Source organism: Podarcis muralis, chromosome 2, assembly GCF_964188315.1.
Source record: "Podarcis muralis chromosome 2, rPodMur119.hap1.1, whole genome shotgun sequence".
Classification (NCBI taxonomy): domain Eukaryota; kingdom Metazoa; phylum Chordata; class Lepidosauria; order Squamata; family Lacertidae; genus Podarcis; species Podarcis muralis.
Genome location: NC_135656.1, coordinates 30,193,594 through 30,206,904, shown reverse-complemented (window position 1 = coordinate 30,206,904; position 13,311 = coordinate 30,193,594). Strand labels below are relative to the sequence as shown.

At 46.9% G+C, this 13,311-nt stretch overlaps 1 protein-coding gene and 1 long non-coding RNA gene across 3 annotated transcripts in view; one reads left to right on the top strand and one right to left on the bottom strand.

The window, feature by feature from the left end:
- LOC144326920 (uncharacterized) overlaps nucleotides 1–13,311 on the bottom strand; it is a 61,506-nt gene that overhangs the window by 14,185 nt on the left and 34,010 nt on the right. The window lies entirely within an intron of this gene.
- Nucleotides 1,546–13,107, top strand: ENPP7 (ectonucleotide pyrophosphatase/phosphodiesterase 7). Of its 2 annotated transcripts, none has more exons than XM_077924098.1 (6): nucleotides 1,546–1,704; nucleotides 3,922–4,162; nucleotides 5,173–5,318; nucleotides 7,255–7,875; nucleotides 10,194–10,419; nucleotides 12,403–13,107. In XM_077924098.1, the coding sequence occupies exons 1-6, from the start codon at nucleotides 1,561–1,563 to the stop codon at nucleotides 12,999–13,001; spliced, it is 1,977 nt and encodes a 658-aa protein (XP_077780224.1). In that variant the 5' UTR covers nucleotides 1,546–1,560; the 3' UTR covers nucleotides 13,002–13,107. The 2 variants fall into 2 exon arrangements, with proteins under 2 accessions (XP_077780224.1, XP_028570901.2); XM_028715068.2 differs by lacking the exon at nucleotides 1,546–1,704 and adding an exon at nucleotides 1,879–2,123.

Below are 13,311 nucleotides of genomic sequence, written 5' to 3'. Positions count from 1 at the left end.
GGAGCCGGCATACAGCTTCTGGGTCATGTGGCCAGCATTACTAAGCCGCTTCTGGTGAACCAGAGCAGCGCACGGAAACGCCGTTTACCTTCCCGCCGGAGCGGTACCTATTTATCGACTTGCACATTGACGTGCTTTCGAACTGCTAGGTTGGCAGGAGCAGGGACTGAGCAACAGGAGCTCACCCCGTCGTGGGGATTTGAACTGCAACCTTCTGATTGGCAAGTCCTAGGCTCTGTGGTTTAACCCACAGTGCCACCTGCATCCCTTCTCCTGCACCTGACTCCTTCTCTAATGTATTTTCAGTGGCAGGCAATGATCTTTTGATTTTCTCCAGCTTTTCAAATGATAACGTGGACTTCCTATTACTTGGCTCTGGGGGGTTTCAAGCTCCTTAAAGTGATGTGGTTCTGTGGTTGTATTTCTTTACTTTGTTTTTGAGTTGGCAGAGTTTTGTTTCTTTTATGATATTGTTGTTACTGTTTCAGAAGCCAGTCAGAAAACTTTTGTTATTGGTTGAAATATGAATTGTGTAAGTAAATATCAGTACTTATTACTTACATCAATGGTTCTCAGCCTTTTTGTGGTGACAGAACCCTTCATTTTAAGCGTAACTTCGGCAGAACCCTTGCAGAAAAAAATATTTTTTTACAAGTGGGGTAGGCATTGATTATTCAGGAAAGCAAGCAAGAAAGAGCTAGAGAGAGTGGCAACTTGGAGACTTCAAAAAACCTTGCTGTCAATCTCTTCATTTCCCTTAAGGGGAGAAGCCTGCCACCCTTAAGGCTTCAGCTCTTATCTCTCTGTTAGCATTAAAGGAGCAAGACACCTAACCCTAGCCACCAGGGGGCAACTTGATAGAAAGGATTCCCATAACAAGTGCTAGAACACCAGGGCCGGGCCAGGAGATTTTGCTGCCTGAGGCATAATGCATTGTGCTCCCTCCCAAGCCCCTCCTACCACAACATGCAGGTGTACCACAGCACTATAGTGGCCACCCTGGAGAATCCCTAGTGTCAGGATTATGGGGAGACATGGTAGGGTGGCTGCTGTCTGCAAAGTCTCCAGGCTGCTGCTGCTGCACAGCTGTGCGGCGCCAAGTCTCTTCCCTCCGCTTTGCCTTGCCACTCCAAGTTTTTGCCCACTCTTCCTCCAGCAGCTCCCCTTCCACCAACAGCTGTGGGTTATGCGCTCCTTGGAGGCTGGATCTGCCGCCCCTCTGGATCCTGCTGCCTGAAGCAGCCACCTCACCTTGCCTGATGGGTGGACAGGCCCTGTTGAACAGCCTGTTCAACCCAGTAAAGGGGTGGTGCAAGCAGGACACCATTGCTTACAGGACACCAGTAAAGGGTGTGTTGCACCCAGTTACCAGGAGGCATTGAGGAGGAGCAGATGGGCTCTGCTGATGTGGCCACATTGCACTCAGCTGCCTTGTCCTTCCACCTCTCAGTGACCAGCAGCATGAGGACACCAAGTGACTGTCCTTGCCTGTGCCATTCTGCCATGCACTATTGATTTAACCTTTGGAACCCCCAGGTTTTCAGGAACACAGTTTGAGAAATGCTGACTTATGCAGTGCTATCAATAAACATCCAAGTCAGTAAATTGCCAGCCCTGGTTGGAGCCACATTCTCCCTGAAGGAGCTGGTGCTCCTCGATCCAGCTCTATCATTGGAAGTGCAATTGGGAGAACAACAGACGGAGGTGAAGGAGAGACAAGGGTTGGGAGGGAGGGACCTGGACAAACACTATTACATGTGCTCCAAGCTTGGTTGCAGCTGGGATTAAGGGAGCAGACCCAAAAGGACAGAGGTGGTCTGGAAAGGTAGAAAGTGGGGGGTGGGGGGAGAGAGAGCACTGATCAACATACATGTGCAAGGAAGGAGCTCTATGTGCTGGGGGCAGCAAGGGAGAATTTACAGAAGGCCAGGAAGGAAGAGAGGGACATTGCAACATGCATGTTCAGATCAGCATATATGTTCATGGAAGGAGCTCCATACACCAGAGGGCAGCAGAAGAGAAATGCGTGGAACCAGGGATCTTCAGGCTGGAGAACTGGAGAAGCAGAGTACAGAAAGAGGGATACAGAGAGATTTTTTTCGTATTTCAGCTTCTTGGTGATGGTATATTATCTATTTCATTTAGTTATGCCTGCTCGCACTTTAGATTGCCCCATTTTGATGAATTTTAATACTTTCCTTTTTAATTAGCTTTTCCCCTTTCCTCCCACCCTGTATGAACAGCTTTGGAGAGGCATTGGGGAATGAATGATTGAGATTGAAAAGATGCAGCTTGTCAATGATTGCTGGCAGCTGTTTTTGTCACAGGCCTATGGCACTGATGCTTCTCCGGCCTCTTCTCTTTAGGAAATACCACTTACCGTATTTTTCGCCCCATAAGACACACCTGACCATAAGATGCACCTAGTATTTAGAGGGGGAATGCAAGAAAAAAAATTCTTTAAAGGGAGCACTGAGCAGAGCCTGTATGCATCCCAGGCTCTGCTCAGTGCTCCCTTTCACAAGCTGTGTGGAGCGTGTGTACAGTGCTTGCAGGCTTTTCCCTGAGGAGGGAGAAGGGCAGCCCGTCACTGGGAGGTGGGAGAAGGTACTGAGGGGCTAAGCCAGAAGCTAGAACAGCAAGAGGGAGCACTGTGCAGCGATCCCTCTTGCTGTTCCGGCTTCTGGGATAGCTGTGCAGCCTTCATTTGCTCCATAAGACGCACACACATTTCCCCTTACTTTTTAGGAGTGAAAAAGTGCATCTTATAGAGCAAAAAATGTGGTATTTTGGAACAGGGCTGCTCTACCATGCAACCTAGAGCATGAGTCTAATTTCTGAAGGTTTCCCCTTCAGTTACGGTTGGAGGTCCTTTCATGGCCCGAGATCTGCACCAATGAGCAAGTGGTGATAATACTTAGATCTGTGTCAATAAAAACTTCACGCTGCTGATTTCTGCATATCCAAACTCTTTTAAAGTGATAAAAACAAGACACAATGATTATGATGATTTTCTAGCCAGTTTACAAGTCTAGCTCCAAAACATTTGTTAACACATGACATATCTGTTGGGATACTTTGCAAACCTTCCACCCATGTCTTGAAAGGAGGGAAATCTTTTGCTATAGATAAACTATGGACTGTTCTTGAATGTGGAAGGTAAATGGTGTTTCTGTGCACTCTGGTTTCCATCATGGTATTCTCCCTTGGTGGCGGTGGCAGCAATAAGTTGGTGCATGGTTCGGGGTGTGGCTCTGCTTCGTTATTTGTATAGGTCCAGAGGCCTCCAGGTCCCAGAGCTTTGTTGGGGCACTCTCGGTCCCCATGGGATAATGATCTGGAGGAGGAGGCTCTGTGCGGCCTCTTCGCTTGTTGTTTTGGATGCCCTGAGCTCCCCCTTTGATTGCGTTGGTGGTGGTGAAGGTGGCGCAGGGACCAGGAGGCAGCTTGGTTGGTGCTGACGGTCCCTAGGAGTTCAACGAGGCCATGACGCTCACCATCTTGCCTTGCCAGAAGTCCTCCTCCACAGCTGACTCTAGTGTTCTTTCCATTCCCCATCCAGCCACACCAACTTGCAGGTCTTCCAGGACTGATGGCAAGACAGTTCATGCCCTATTACAGAAAATAACCAGTGCTGAGAGTTGAGTTGGGGAGGAGAGAAATAAAGCCTGAAGTATCATCAAATCCCTCATGTTCAACACACACATGTATCCATGCACACACACAAAACAACATTAAGCTGACTGTGCATTAAGCTGACAAACAGTTTGAACCCCAGCAGGAACTTGTTCCCAAGCCAAGTGTAGAAAGGTGGATCAGATAGAGCTGTGAACTTGAGACCCTGCCATGCATATATAATCCGTGCCTTTCCTATGTTTACTCTCTCCCTGCTCTCTCTCTCTCTCTTGCCTTCCTGGAAAGATGTTTGCTTCCTTGAGCTTGGTGGCTACCCTCCTTGCTCTCGGAACTTGTGCCCCTTTGCAAAGGGCAAGCAACCGCAGCAAGCTCCTTTTGGTTTCCTTCGATGGTTTTCGGTGGAATTATGACCAGGATGTGGACACCCCCAATTTGGATGCCATGGCTTATGATGGGGTGAAGGCCCGCTACATCACACCTCCCTTTGTCACCCAGACGAGCCCTTGCCACTTCACTCTGCTTACAGGTGAGTGCCCAGTCACTTGGGAGAGATGAGGACAGGACAGTGGGGCCCTAGGAAGCAGAAATGGCAGCTCTTTAAGGACAGGAGCTGTAATGCTAAAGGCTCAGTTTTGGGTGCATTTTAAGCAAACCTCTTGGACATGCATTACACTTAGCACTGCCCCACCTGAGATCTGGCCCCAAGTTGTTTAAGGCTAAAAATGTGAAGGGCAAAACCTGTGACATGGGCTGATAAGAATTGAAGTCCAAAACAGCATCACCTTCCTAGACTCCTTGCTCTGCTGGATTCTCAAGAGCCAGGTCAACCATCAGCGACACACTGGCATGTGGATCCAAGGGTGGCAACTAAGCCACATCCATGGGAATTATTTGGCATCAGTTTCCAAGGTGGGGTAACTGTGATGCTGGAACAGGCATAGGTGAGATAGCAGTTGGCCCATAGCAGAGGGCAAAGAAGAAACATAGGCAGGGGAAACAGAGCTAAATGAGCCTGAGAAGAAGGGCACATAGCAATTTCATGCTGGCAACAGTCTACTGGAAGAATATCTAGAATTGAGGCTGATCTGCCCCAAGAAGGTTCTGCACCAGTCTCCTGCCAATTGGAAGACAGGGAGTATATCGGAGTCTGCAAAGTTCAAGGGCTAACTTGGGAAGATCCTACCATTTGCAAAGACTTGACTGGTCTGCAGCTGAGGGCTCTGAATGTTTGGGCCTACAGCAGTCTTCAGTAATGGAAGTTGCTGGAAACCACAGGAGGTGGGAGTGCTCTGGTGCTCAAATCCTGCTTGCAGGTTTCTCACAAGCATCTAGTTGCCAGACAGGATGCTGGACCAGGTGGGCCATTGGCCTGATCCAGCAGGCTCTTCTTAATGTTCTTATGGAAGGGACTCTGACTCAGTGGCCCCTGGGGGTGAGTTCCTAGAGTCCAGCAAGTACGGCAAATGGAGATGCACCCACCCACTCCTACTAGCAGACAGCTTGTAACTAATGCCAAGTTTGACTCTCCCCTGGCAGGAAAGTACATTGAGAACCATGGTGTGGTTCACAACATGTGGTTCAATGTCAGCACCGGACAGAAGCTTCCTTATTACAACACACAAGGGAAGTCTGAGTGGTGGGATAATGGCAGCCTCCCCATCTGGATCACAGCACAAAGGCAGGTAAGCCATAAACCCACAATACTTCTAGGGGACAAAATGGGGGCCCTCTTCTGGGACTTGCCACTGAAAGAAACAGAGAGACAGACAGACAAACAGACAGACCAACAAGCTCCACATTCTCATGAAGTTAGTTTTGCATCTTCCTCTGCATCATTTTCATCGAGCCCATCCCTGGTCTTGCTAACTAAAGCATCCAGGCACACACCATCTTCACAGACATTGGTAATGTCACAGCTTTTTCTTAAGTAGGGATGGGGGGAAGCTGGTGCCCTCCAGGCTTTGTTCTCAGTGGCCAGGCTGGCTGGCTGGGGCTGTTGGGAGAGGGAGCCCAGCAACATCTAAAGCAGTATTTCCCAAACCTGGGTCTCCAGCTGCTTTCGGACTACAATTCCCATTATCCCTGACCACTGGTCCTGCTAGCTAGGGATGACAGGGGTTGTAGTCCAAAAAAAACAGCTGCAGACCCAAGTTTGGGAAACACTGAGAAGGGTCACAGGTTCCCCCAACCCTGTCCTAAAACTACTATCTTAAAATTAATTGGAGAATCAGCCCGTTGAAGAAGTTTTTAGGAATTCATTACCACGGCCAGAAGACTTGGAGAAAGGTTGTCAAAGATGTTTCTATTGAAGGGCCTTCCCTCAAGGGGTAGAAATATTGGACCTTTTGTTGAAGGGCCTCCCCCCAAGGAGCTGGACATCAGATGAGCCCCCATCATGTAGCAGGATGGCAAAGTGATGGATGTCAGGAACTGGCCTCTCTGTGATTATGGCTACCAAAGCACACATCACGATGACAGAGGCCACACATACGGCAAGAAATCTCGGGAGAACTGCTGTATATCTTTGTGCTCGGTAACCAGAGACGCAATATGACATATAGATGCCTTCCTTTGAATCATCTCCCGGTGGAAGCCAAGCCACCGTGTGTTGGGGCAGGATCTATGGGCCTCTCCAAAAAGGTGCACTCTGGACTTGATGGTTTCACAGGGGGTCTCTTCTTTAGATGGTGATGCCTATTACTTCACCTACTTCAAAATCTGGCCAGCCAGCCCAGCTGAATTTGAGGGTCTTCCTGTTCATTTCCCTGATGGGGACTGGACTGCCCTAATCCTAGAGCAACACTTTCCTTCTGCTGCATGCAGACATACACACACCCACGGATCACCCCAATAAAGGACCCAAACTGACATTGCATGCAGTTATGAGTTTCTTTCCACATATGCTTTTATTTAATGAATGAATGAATAATAAATATTTGTTTCTGCTTTGCTTAGCAGACAAGCAGATGCATGGGGGGAAAGGAAGAGCTTTACAGAGGCACTTAAGCCTCATCCACCTGCATCACTGGATGCTCTGGCAAGGCCTGAGCTGCCCAGCTTTGTGCTGGCTTTTGAGGGTTCGCCCTATACTACTAGGGGATGCGGGCGGCGCTGTGGGTAAAACCTCAGTGCCTAGGACTTGCCGATTGTATGGCTGGCGGTTCGAATCTCCACGGTGAGGTGAGCTCCCGTCTTTCGGTCCCAGCTCCTGCCCACCTAGCAGTTCGAAAGCACCCCTAGTGCAAGTAGATAAATAGGTACCGCTTTATAGCGGGAAGGTAAACGGCATTTCCGTGTGCTGCGCTGGTGCAGGCTCGCCAGAGCAGCTTCGTCATGCTGGCCACGTGACCCGGAAGTGTCTCCAGACAGCGCTGGCCCCCGGCCTCTTAAGTGAGATGAGCACACAACCCTAGAGTCGGACACGACTGGCCCATACGGGCAGGGGTACCTTTACCTATACTACTGGCAATGCATTTCCAAGGCTTTCTCTGCAATCTTGAGGGCTAAAGATTTAGGATGCCCAGTTGTGCACCCAAGGCCAGAGAACCTGTGTTTGCATCATATGCAGTTCGGATCTATTATTGTGCCAGTTTCTAGGTCTGTGGTTTTTCATCCTAGGGTTTGAAGACAGCCTCCCTCTTTTTCCCTGGGGGAAACGCCACCTACCGTGGAGAGCAGGTGATGGTGAAGAGGGTGGAGAAACTCTTTCACAAGTACAACAACGAGACCGAGTGGAGGCAGAACATTGACATAGTCATGAAGTGGTTCCTCGAGGAAAACCTTGACTTCGTCGCCCTTTACTTTGGTGAGCCCGACTCCACTGGACACAAATATGGCCCAGAATCCCAGGAGAGGAAAGACATGGTCAGCCAGGTGGACCGGACAGTGGGTTACTTGAGGCAGCGCCTTGAGGAGACAGGCCTGAGCTCAAACCTCAACATGATCATCACATCTGACCACGGCATGGAAACGGTGATAAAAACGGATGAAATTCACCTTCAGAAAGTGCAGAACTTCTCTTTCCAGGACATTAAGTTTGAGCTGGTAGACTATGGACCACATGGTCTCCTGGAACCAAAGCCAGGGAAACTAGAACAAGTTTATGAAGCCCTGAAAAATGCTCACCCCAAGCTCCATGTCTACAAGAAGGAGGAATTCCCCAGGAGGTTTCGTTATGCCAACAACACACGGATCACGCCTCTTGTGCTGTACGGTGACCCCGGCTACGTGATCCACGGGGTATGTATGGTCTTATCCACTGTACTTCCAGCTCATCTCTTTCCTTTCCTTATTCGGTCTTCTGTTTTGTGCATGAGAAACGGAATGGAAGTCTACTTAGGAGGGCAGGGGGAAGCACAGACAGTGATGTTTCGGTGCCTGAATTGGAGTCCAAATAGCACCTTCCCACACTGGCAGACTTTGGGCTTTCAGATTTCAGTGGCGACCTGTTTGATGCTAAAATTTGGCATCCCCACTCCCTGTCTTCCATTCTACATCATTGTTGCAGCACCCCCTGCAGCACAAGTGCAGGCAAACCGGTCACGTTCCCCTAAATCCACCACTGCAAGGGCCAACACTTGAAAAAGTCTAGTTTGACAGCAATCCCTGTCTTCTTTTATCTCCTTGATGGTGCTGCCTAAAGCAGTCACTTCACCCTGCTGCCTGGCAGAGCCAGTCCTAGTAGTAGATGCTGTCCCTTTGTGCATTCTGGCAAAACAGTTCTCTGTTTCTGTCTGCTTGTAATCCTTGCTTTCCATTCCCACCGAACAAGCATGGATGCATCCTGTCCACCTAGTGAGATGTGGTGGTGGAGTCACCAGAACTGACCTTCCTTGGCCTCACTTTTCTCATGCTGCCTTTCCTTCTGAAGAAAGACAAGAGTAGGAAGAGGGTTGCCACTTCCATGGCCGCCACCTAAGGCTGTCTTTGAACTGAGCTCTGCTCTTGTAATTTATATGTTCCCATCTCCTGTCGTAAGCTCCCCAAATCCATTCTGTTGACAAAGGAATCTGAAAGAAAGGGCTAATTTTGAAATCCTGGTTCTTGTGGGAAACCTTGAATCGGGAATATGGATCCAGTTGAGCAATATGAGAGCCTTTGCAACATAACATAGCCTAGTGGTTAATTATGGTGATATTCCGTCAATATTTATGCCCCCCTGTTTTGTTTCTAGTGGAGGTATTGATGTAAATATGACAGGTTGACTGTTTCATGTGGCATTTACACAGAACCAGATGGGTTCAATACATTTTTAAAATTGGGTTTATATTAGAAATTTTGCTTAAACCAGATTTTTAACAATTTAGTTATAGTAAATGTTTAACATGTTTGTATACACACACACACACACACAGCCCTTAACTTCAATCATCTCTCAAACAGATCAAGTTAAAGTACATTTTATGTTATATTTATTACAGTGGACTTCCTAGTGGACTCAGGAACTAGCAAGTTATCACAAGTGTTAGAATCCAGGAGAGGCTATGAACGGATCTACACTCATGGTTTATAACATTAAGAAAGGGTTAAGGAAATAATTTCAAAAATGTAAGCAATATGTTGCGTGTTGCTTAGAACATTAACAATGCATTATTAAAATGTGACACCAGAAGGCGCTGCAGAGCAACCATGAACAAGCAGTAAGAGAAACTGCGGAGGTAATGAACTTTTTTTTAGCAGTATGCCCTGTGACGTTTTAGAAGGATATAGCTAATATCGTTCTAAAAACATTAAAAAGGTCAATGTAGATCCAACCTATTTTGAATATCAGAGTTCATATGGATGACCTCATGCTTTTATTTTATGCTATCCTGATTTTTGCAGTTGTTACATTATGGATACTTAGGACTCTACTAAGGAAGTGTCTCATTGAGAGAGCTTCCTGTCTCATTCAGAGAAACAATTTTGCCCAGTAATTAATAGCTTTTGCTTATGGACACTTACAGCCCATTCCCATGCATACATACACACTCAGAAGCAAGTGTCACTTTGTTCAGTGGGTGCACTTCCCATAAGCCTGCAAAGAACTGCAGCCTCGCAACACAATCTCATGCATGTTTAGCCAGGAGTAAGCCCTGGCTGTGTTCCATCACGATTCTTCCTTAGAGGTTATGATTGCAGACTCACTCTTCAAACAAGACCTTGCTTTGTATCCTTACAGGTGTATAGAGACAAACAGAAATCTGTCTCTTATCTGCCATGTACATGGACTGCACAGCCAGAGGTTGTGCTCTTAGGTTGTATAGAGGCACTTTTAATTGCAAAACAATACACTGGGTTATAGCAACCAGGTAGTATGCATGTTTGTTCAGGAAATATAAAGCTCTCAGTTTTGAAGTTCATTTATCAATTACTGCGAAGCTAGCTTAGGGAACACAAGGCACATTTCAAATAGCTCACTTTTGTACTACCCACTGTGCCTAATGGTAGGGCTGGCCCTGATATACAGCACAACAGATGAAAAATGTGCTGCTTCGTTGCTTTGTTACCGCATAGGAAAGCTGGGGAAGTACCAAGGCAAAACGTGCAGTAGGTTATGCCCTGTCCTTCCTTTTCAGAGAATCAAAGTGCAATTCAATAAAGGCGAACATGGATTTGACAATGAGGTTATGAACATGAAGACTATATTCCGAGCTGTGGGACCAGCCTTTAAGAAAGGTCTGGAGGTGGATCCTTTTGAAAGTGTGAATATTTATGCCCTGCTTTGCGAACTCCTGGAGATTACACCTGAGCCACATGACGGATCCTTAAATGTCACACAGAACATGCTGGCCAAAAATGCAGGTATGATTTTGCTCCTTAGGAAACTTTCAGTAGAACTGCAACCAAAGCATTTAAGGATGCAACCAACAAACTGGTCAATTAACTGATTAAATCCAAACTGGTAAATTCTGATGAATAAGGTCAGCGCTGTAGAATTTCAGTGACATCCTTAGAAAGTCCCTTATACCAGACTTTTCCAAGCTGATACCCCTGCAGATGCTTCGAAATACAACTCCCAAAATTCCTGAACATTGGCCATGCTGGCTGGGGCTGATGGAAGCTGGGAGTTCAAAGCATCGAGGGAGGGGGTGTTACTAGCATGGCTAAGGCTGCCTTACCTGAACCATCAAACCCCAAATATTGTGCTGTTTTCTAGACCAGAATTGACTCCTAGGGCGGTACCCACTGTTAGTCATATGCAGAAGTATATTGATTTCAATGGATGTGTTCTACCTAAGGAGCTGTAATCATCATCATCATCATCTTTCATCATAGGGGGGGGGGATCTGTGGCCCTCCAGATACAGGGCTTTGATTCTCACTAGCCCCAGGCAGCATGGCCAGTTCTAAGAGTGATGCAATTTGCAGCCGAACAACCTCTGGTGGACCACACTTGCTTTATAGATTCCAAACCCAAAGAGTTGCTACTATGGGTTTCAGGCACCAAAGGACTTCTGTGCATTATAATGACATTTGACATGGAGAAATGTAAAAATAAATAAATGGGTCCAATACAGAACACATTTACCTTTCCTACATACTGAGCTGAAATGTTGCCCAAAATGAACATTTTCCCCTCTAAACCACTCTACTCTGCAGCCAGTGAGTTGGCATCAGGTTACCTGAGCATTCAACAGCATTCAGTACCAGCTACTATGAAGAGGGGTGTAGAAAAGCAGAAGGGAAATTGAGGAGGACCTTCAGCCTGGTTCCCCAAGATTAGCTATACAGCAGGCTCACCAAGCAATAGCCTATTTTAACTAATAACTATTAACAAGGTAATCTGCAAATCAGTGCCATCCTCCCCAAACTCAATGATGCTGCTTCTTTCACAGCTCACTCCAATAAACCTCATGTTGTAATTGAACACAGAAGTTAAACAGAAGTTAAACAAAAAACTTCTTCTGTGGTTTGATGGCTGCTGGGGGATTTACCAGTCATAGGGCTCTCTGCTATTTCTGGGGCAGGCTCTCCTCCCAGTTTCATTTTACCAAAGCTCAGATAGGTCATGCAACTTGGAATAAACAATCAGACATCTCTCATTGGAGAGTAGCTGTGATCTGTTAAATGACCTATATAGAGAGAGGTTGACCCCCCCCCCTTCCAGGAAGGTGGGAAAGTAGATTTGGGGGTCACCCATGAGGCAAAACAGAGAGGAGGAAAAGAGCTCATTAGCAAGGGATAGATTAAATGGTCCCATGGATAATATCCGCAAGGACATGAGGTTTCAATCAAAGGTAACCTTTGCTGGCAATGGGCTGAAGACCCCATAAAATGTGAACTCTTAAGTTTGTCTTAGTATAGTATTAGTTTTGAAAGTAATGACCATGGTTTCCATCTATGAGAATAACCCTCAGGCTTGCATGCTGCTCTCTTCGTCTCTTCCCTGTATCCCTGGGACATTTGAACTTACAGAACTGTAGCTTGTTTCAACTATGGCTTCAGAACATAGCCAGGATCTGAAGCCATGGTTTGTTCCTGGCTCTCTTACTGATGTCCTTTCTCCATGTTGCATGTCCATTAAACGCACAGAGGTGCTTTCACACAGTGCAATCCTAAGAAGGGCTACTTCGGAAGTAAAACCTACTGAGTTCAAGGGAGCTTGCTCCCTGCCCTCCAGCCCATATAGCAGTGAGGCCTGCTTCGCCTCTGCAAAGCCAGCTGAGGTGCTCCAGGCTCCCACATTTGCTTCCCTGTGATGGTTAAAACACTTAGGTCTCTCTCTGTGCCCTTACCATGAAGGCTCTCCTGGATTTTTTCCTGATCTCTGTGCTTCTATCTACAGGTGCCTCTTTGGAATGCGAGTATTGCAAGGGAATAAACAACTGCACGGGTCTGAAGCGGCCTTGTCCCAGTGGCCAAGATGCCTGTTCCATCTCTCTGCTCGAAGTCCCCAGTTCAAAAGACAAAAGAATAAGCAAGAGCTGTGCATCCCCCGAGACCTGCAAATTGGGATTGATCGAGGTGACTCATGGCAAAGGGGATTTCACGCGGGAAAGCATCACCTGTTGCAAGGAGATTGACTGCACACCAGCCACTCCTACGTTTCCACCACAGAGCACCAAGCCCAATGGAAAGTCTTGCCCGGGCTGCTTTTCTCCCACAGGAAAGTGTACCGCAGAAGTGGTGGATTGTACTGGGTCAGACACTTACTGCGTTAGTTTTGTTACATTGACAGAAGAGAATGTCATAAACTACAACATGAAGGGCTGCATAAGTGAATCTTCCTGTGGCCTGTTAAAAACACACAAAGAGGGTGTTTTTGGAAATGCCGTTCCTATAAAAAATGTAACATGTACCCAAGCCAATGATTCTACTGCTTCTCTCTCTCCCTCATTTGGATTCCTCCTCCTGGCTCTCCTCCTGATTAAGCTTCTCTTGTAACAAGCCGCTTGCAGCATCTCAACACCACTTGTTTTGCGTTTCAAATGGAATCTGCCTTCTTTTTCATTTTTTCACTGAGTGAAATAAATAAAAAGTTGAAAAGGAATGAGTTTCAAGTCATTGTCTGGTTTTGCTGATCCACTGAACAGAGGTGAAATAATTATTTCCCCGAATTCAGCATGGGGGGGGGGCGTTTCAAGCAGCCTTGCTCTGCTTGAAGTAAGTGATAATTTAATAAATGCAATGTTTTGCTGAGAGAAAATTAATACAGTGGTACCTCGGGTTACATACGCTTCAGGTTACAGACTCC

What these genes read in the sequence shown, in the direction of transcription:
- ENPP7 (XM_028715068.2), top strand. Translation starts at nt 1,959, where the DNA reads ATGTTCAGATCAGCATATATGTTCATGGAAGGAGCTCCATACACCAGA. An exon ending in CCACTTCACTCTGCTTACAG is followed by an intron (nt 4,163 to 5,172) that starts GTGAGTGCCCAG and finishes CTCCCCTGGCAG; the next exon opens with GAAAGTACATTGAGAACCAT. An exon ending in GGATCACAGCACAAAGGCAG is followed by an intron (nt 5,319 to 7,254) that starts GTAAGCCATAAA and finishes TTTTCATCCTAG; the next exon opens with GGTTTGAAGACAGCCTCCCT.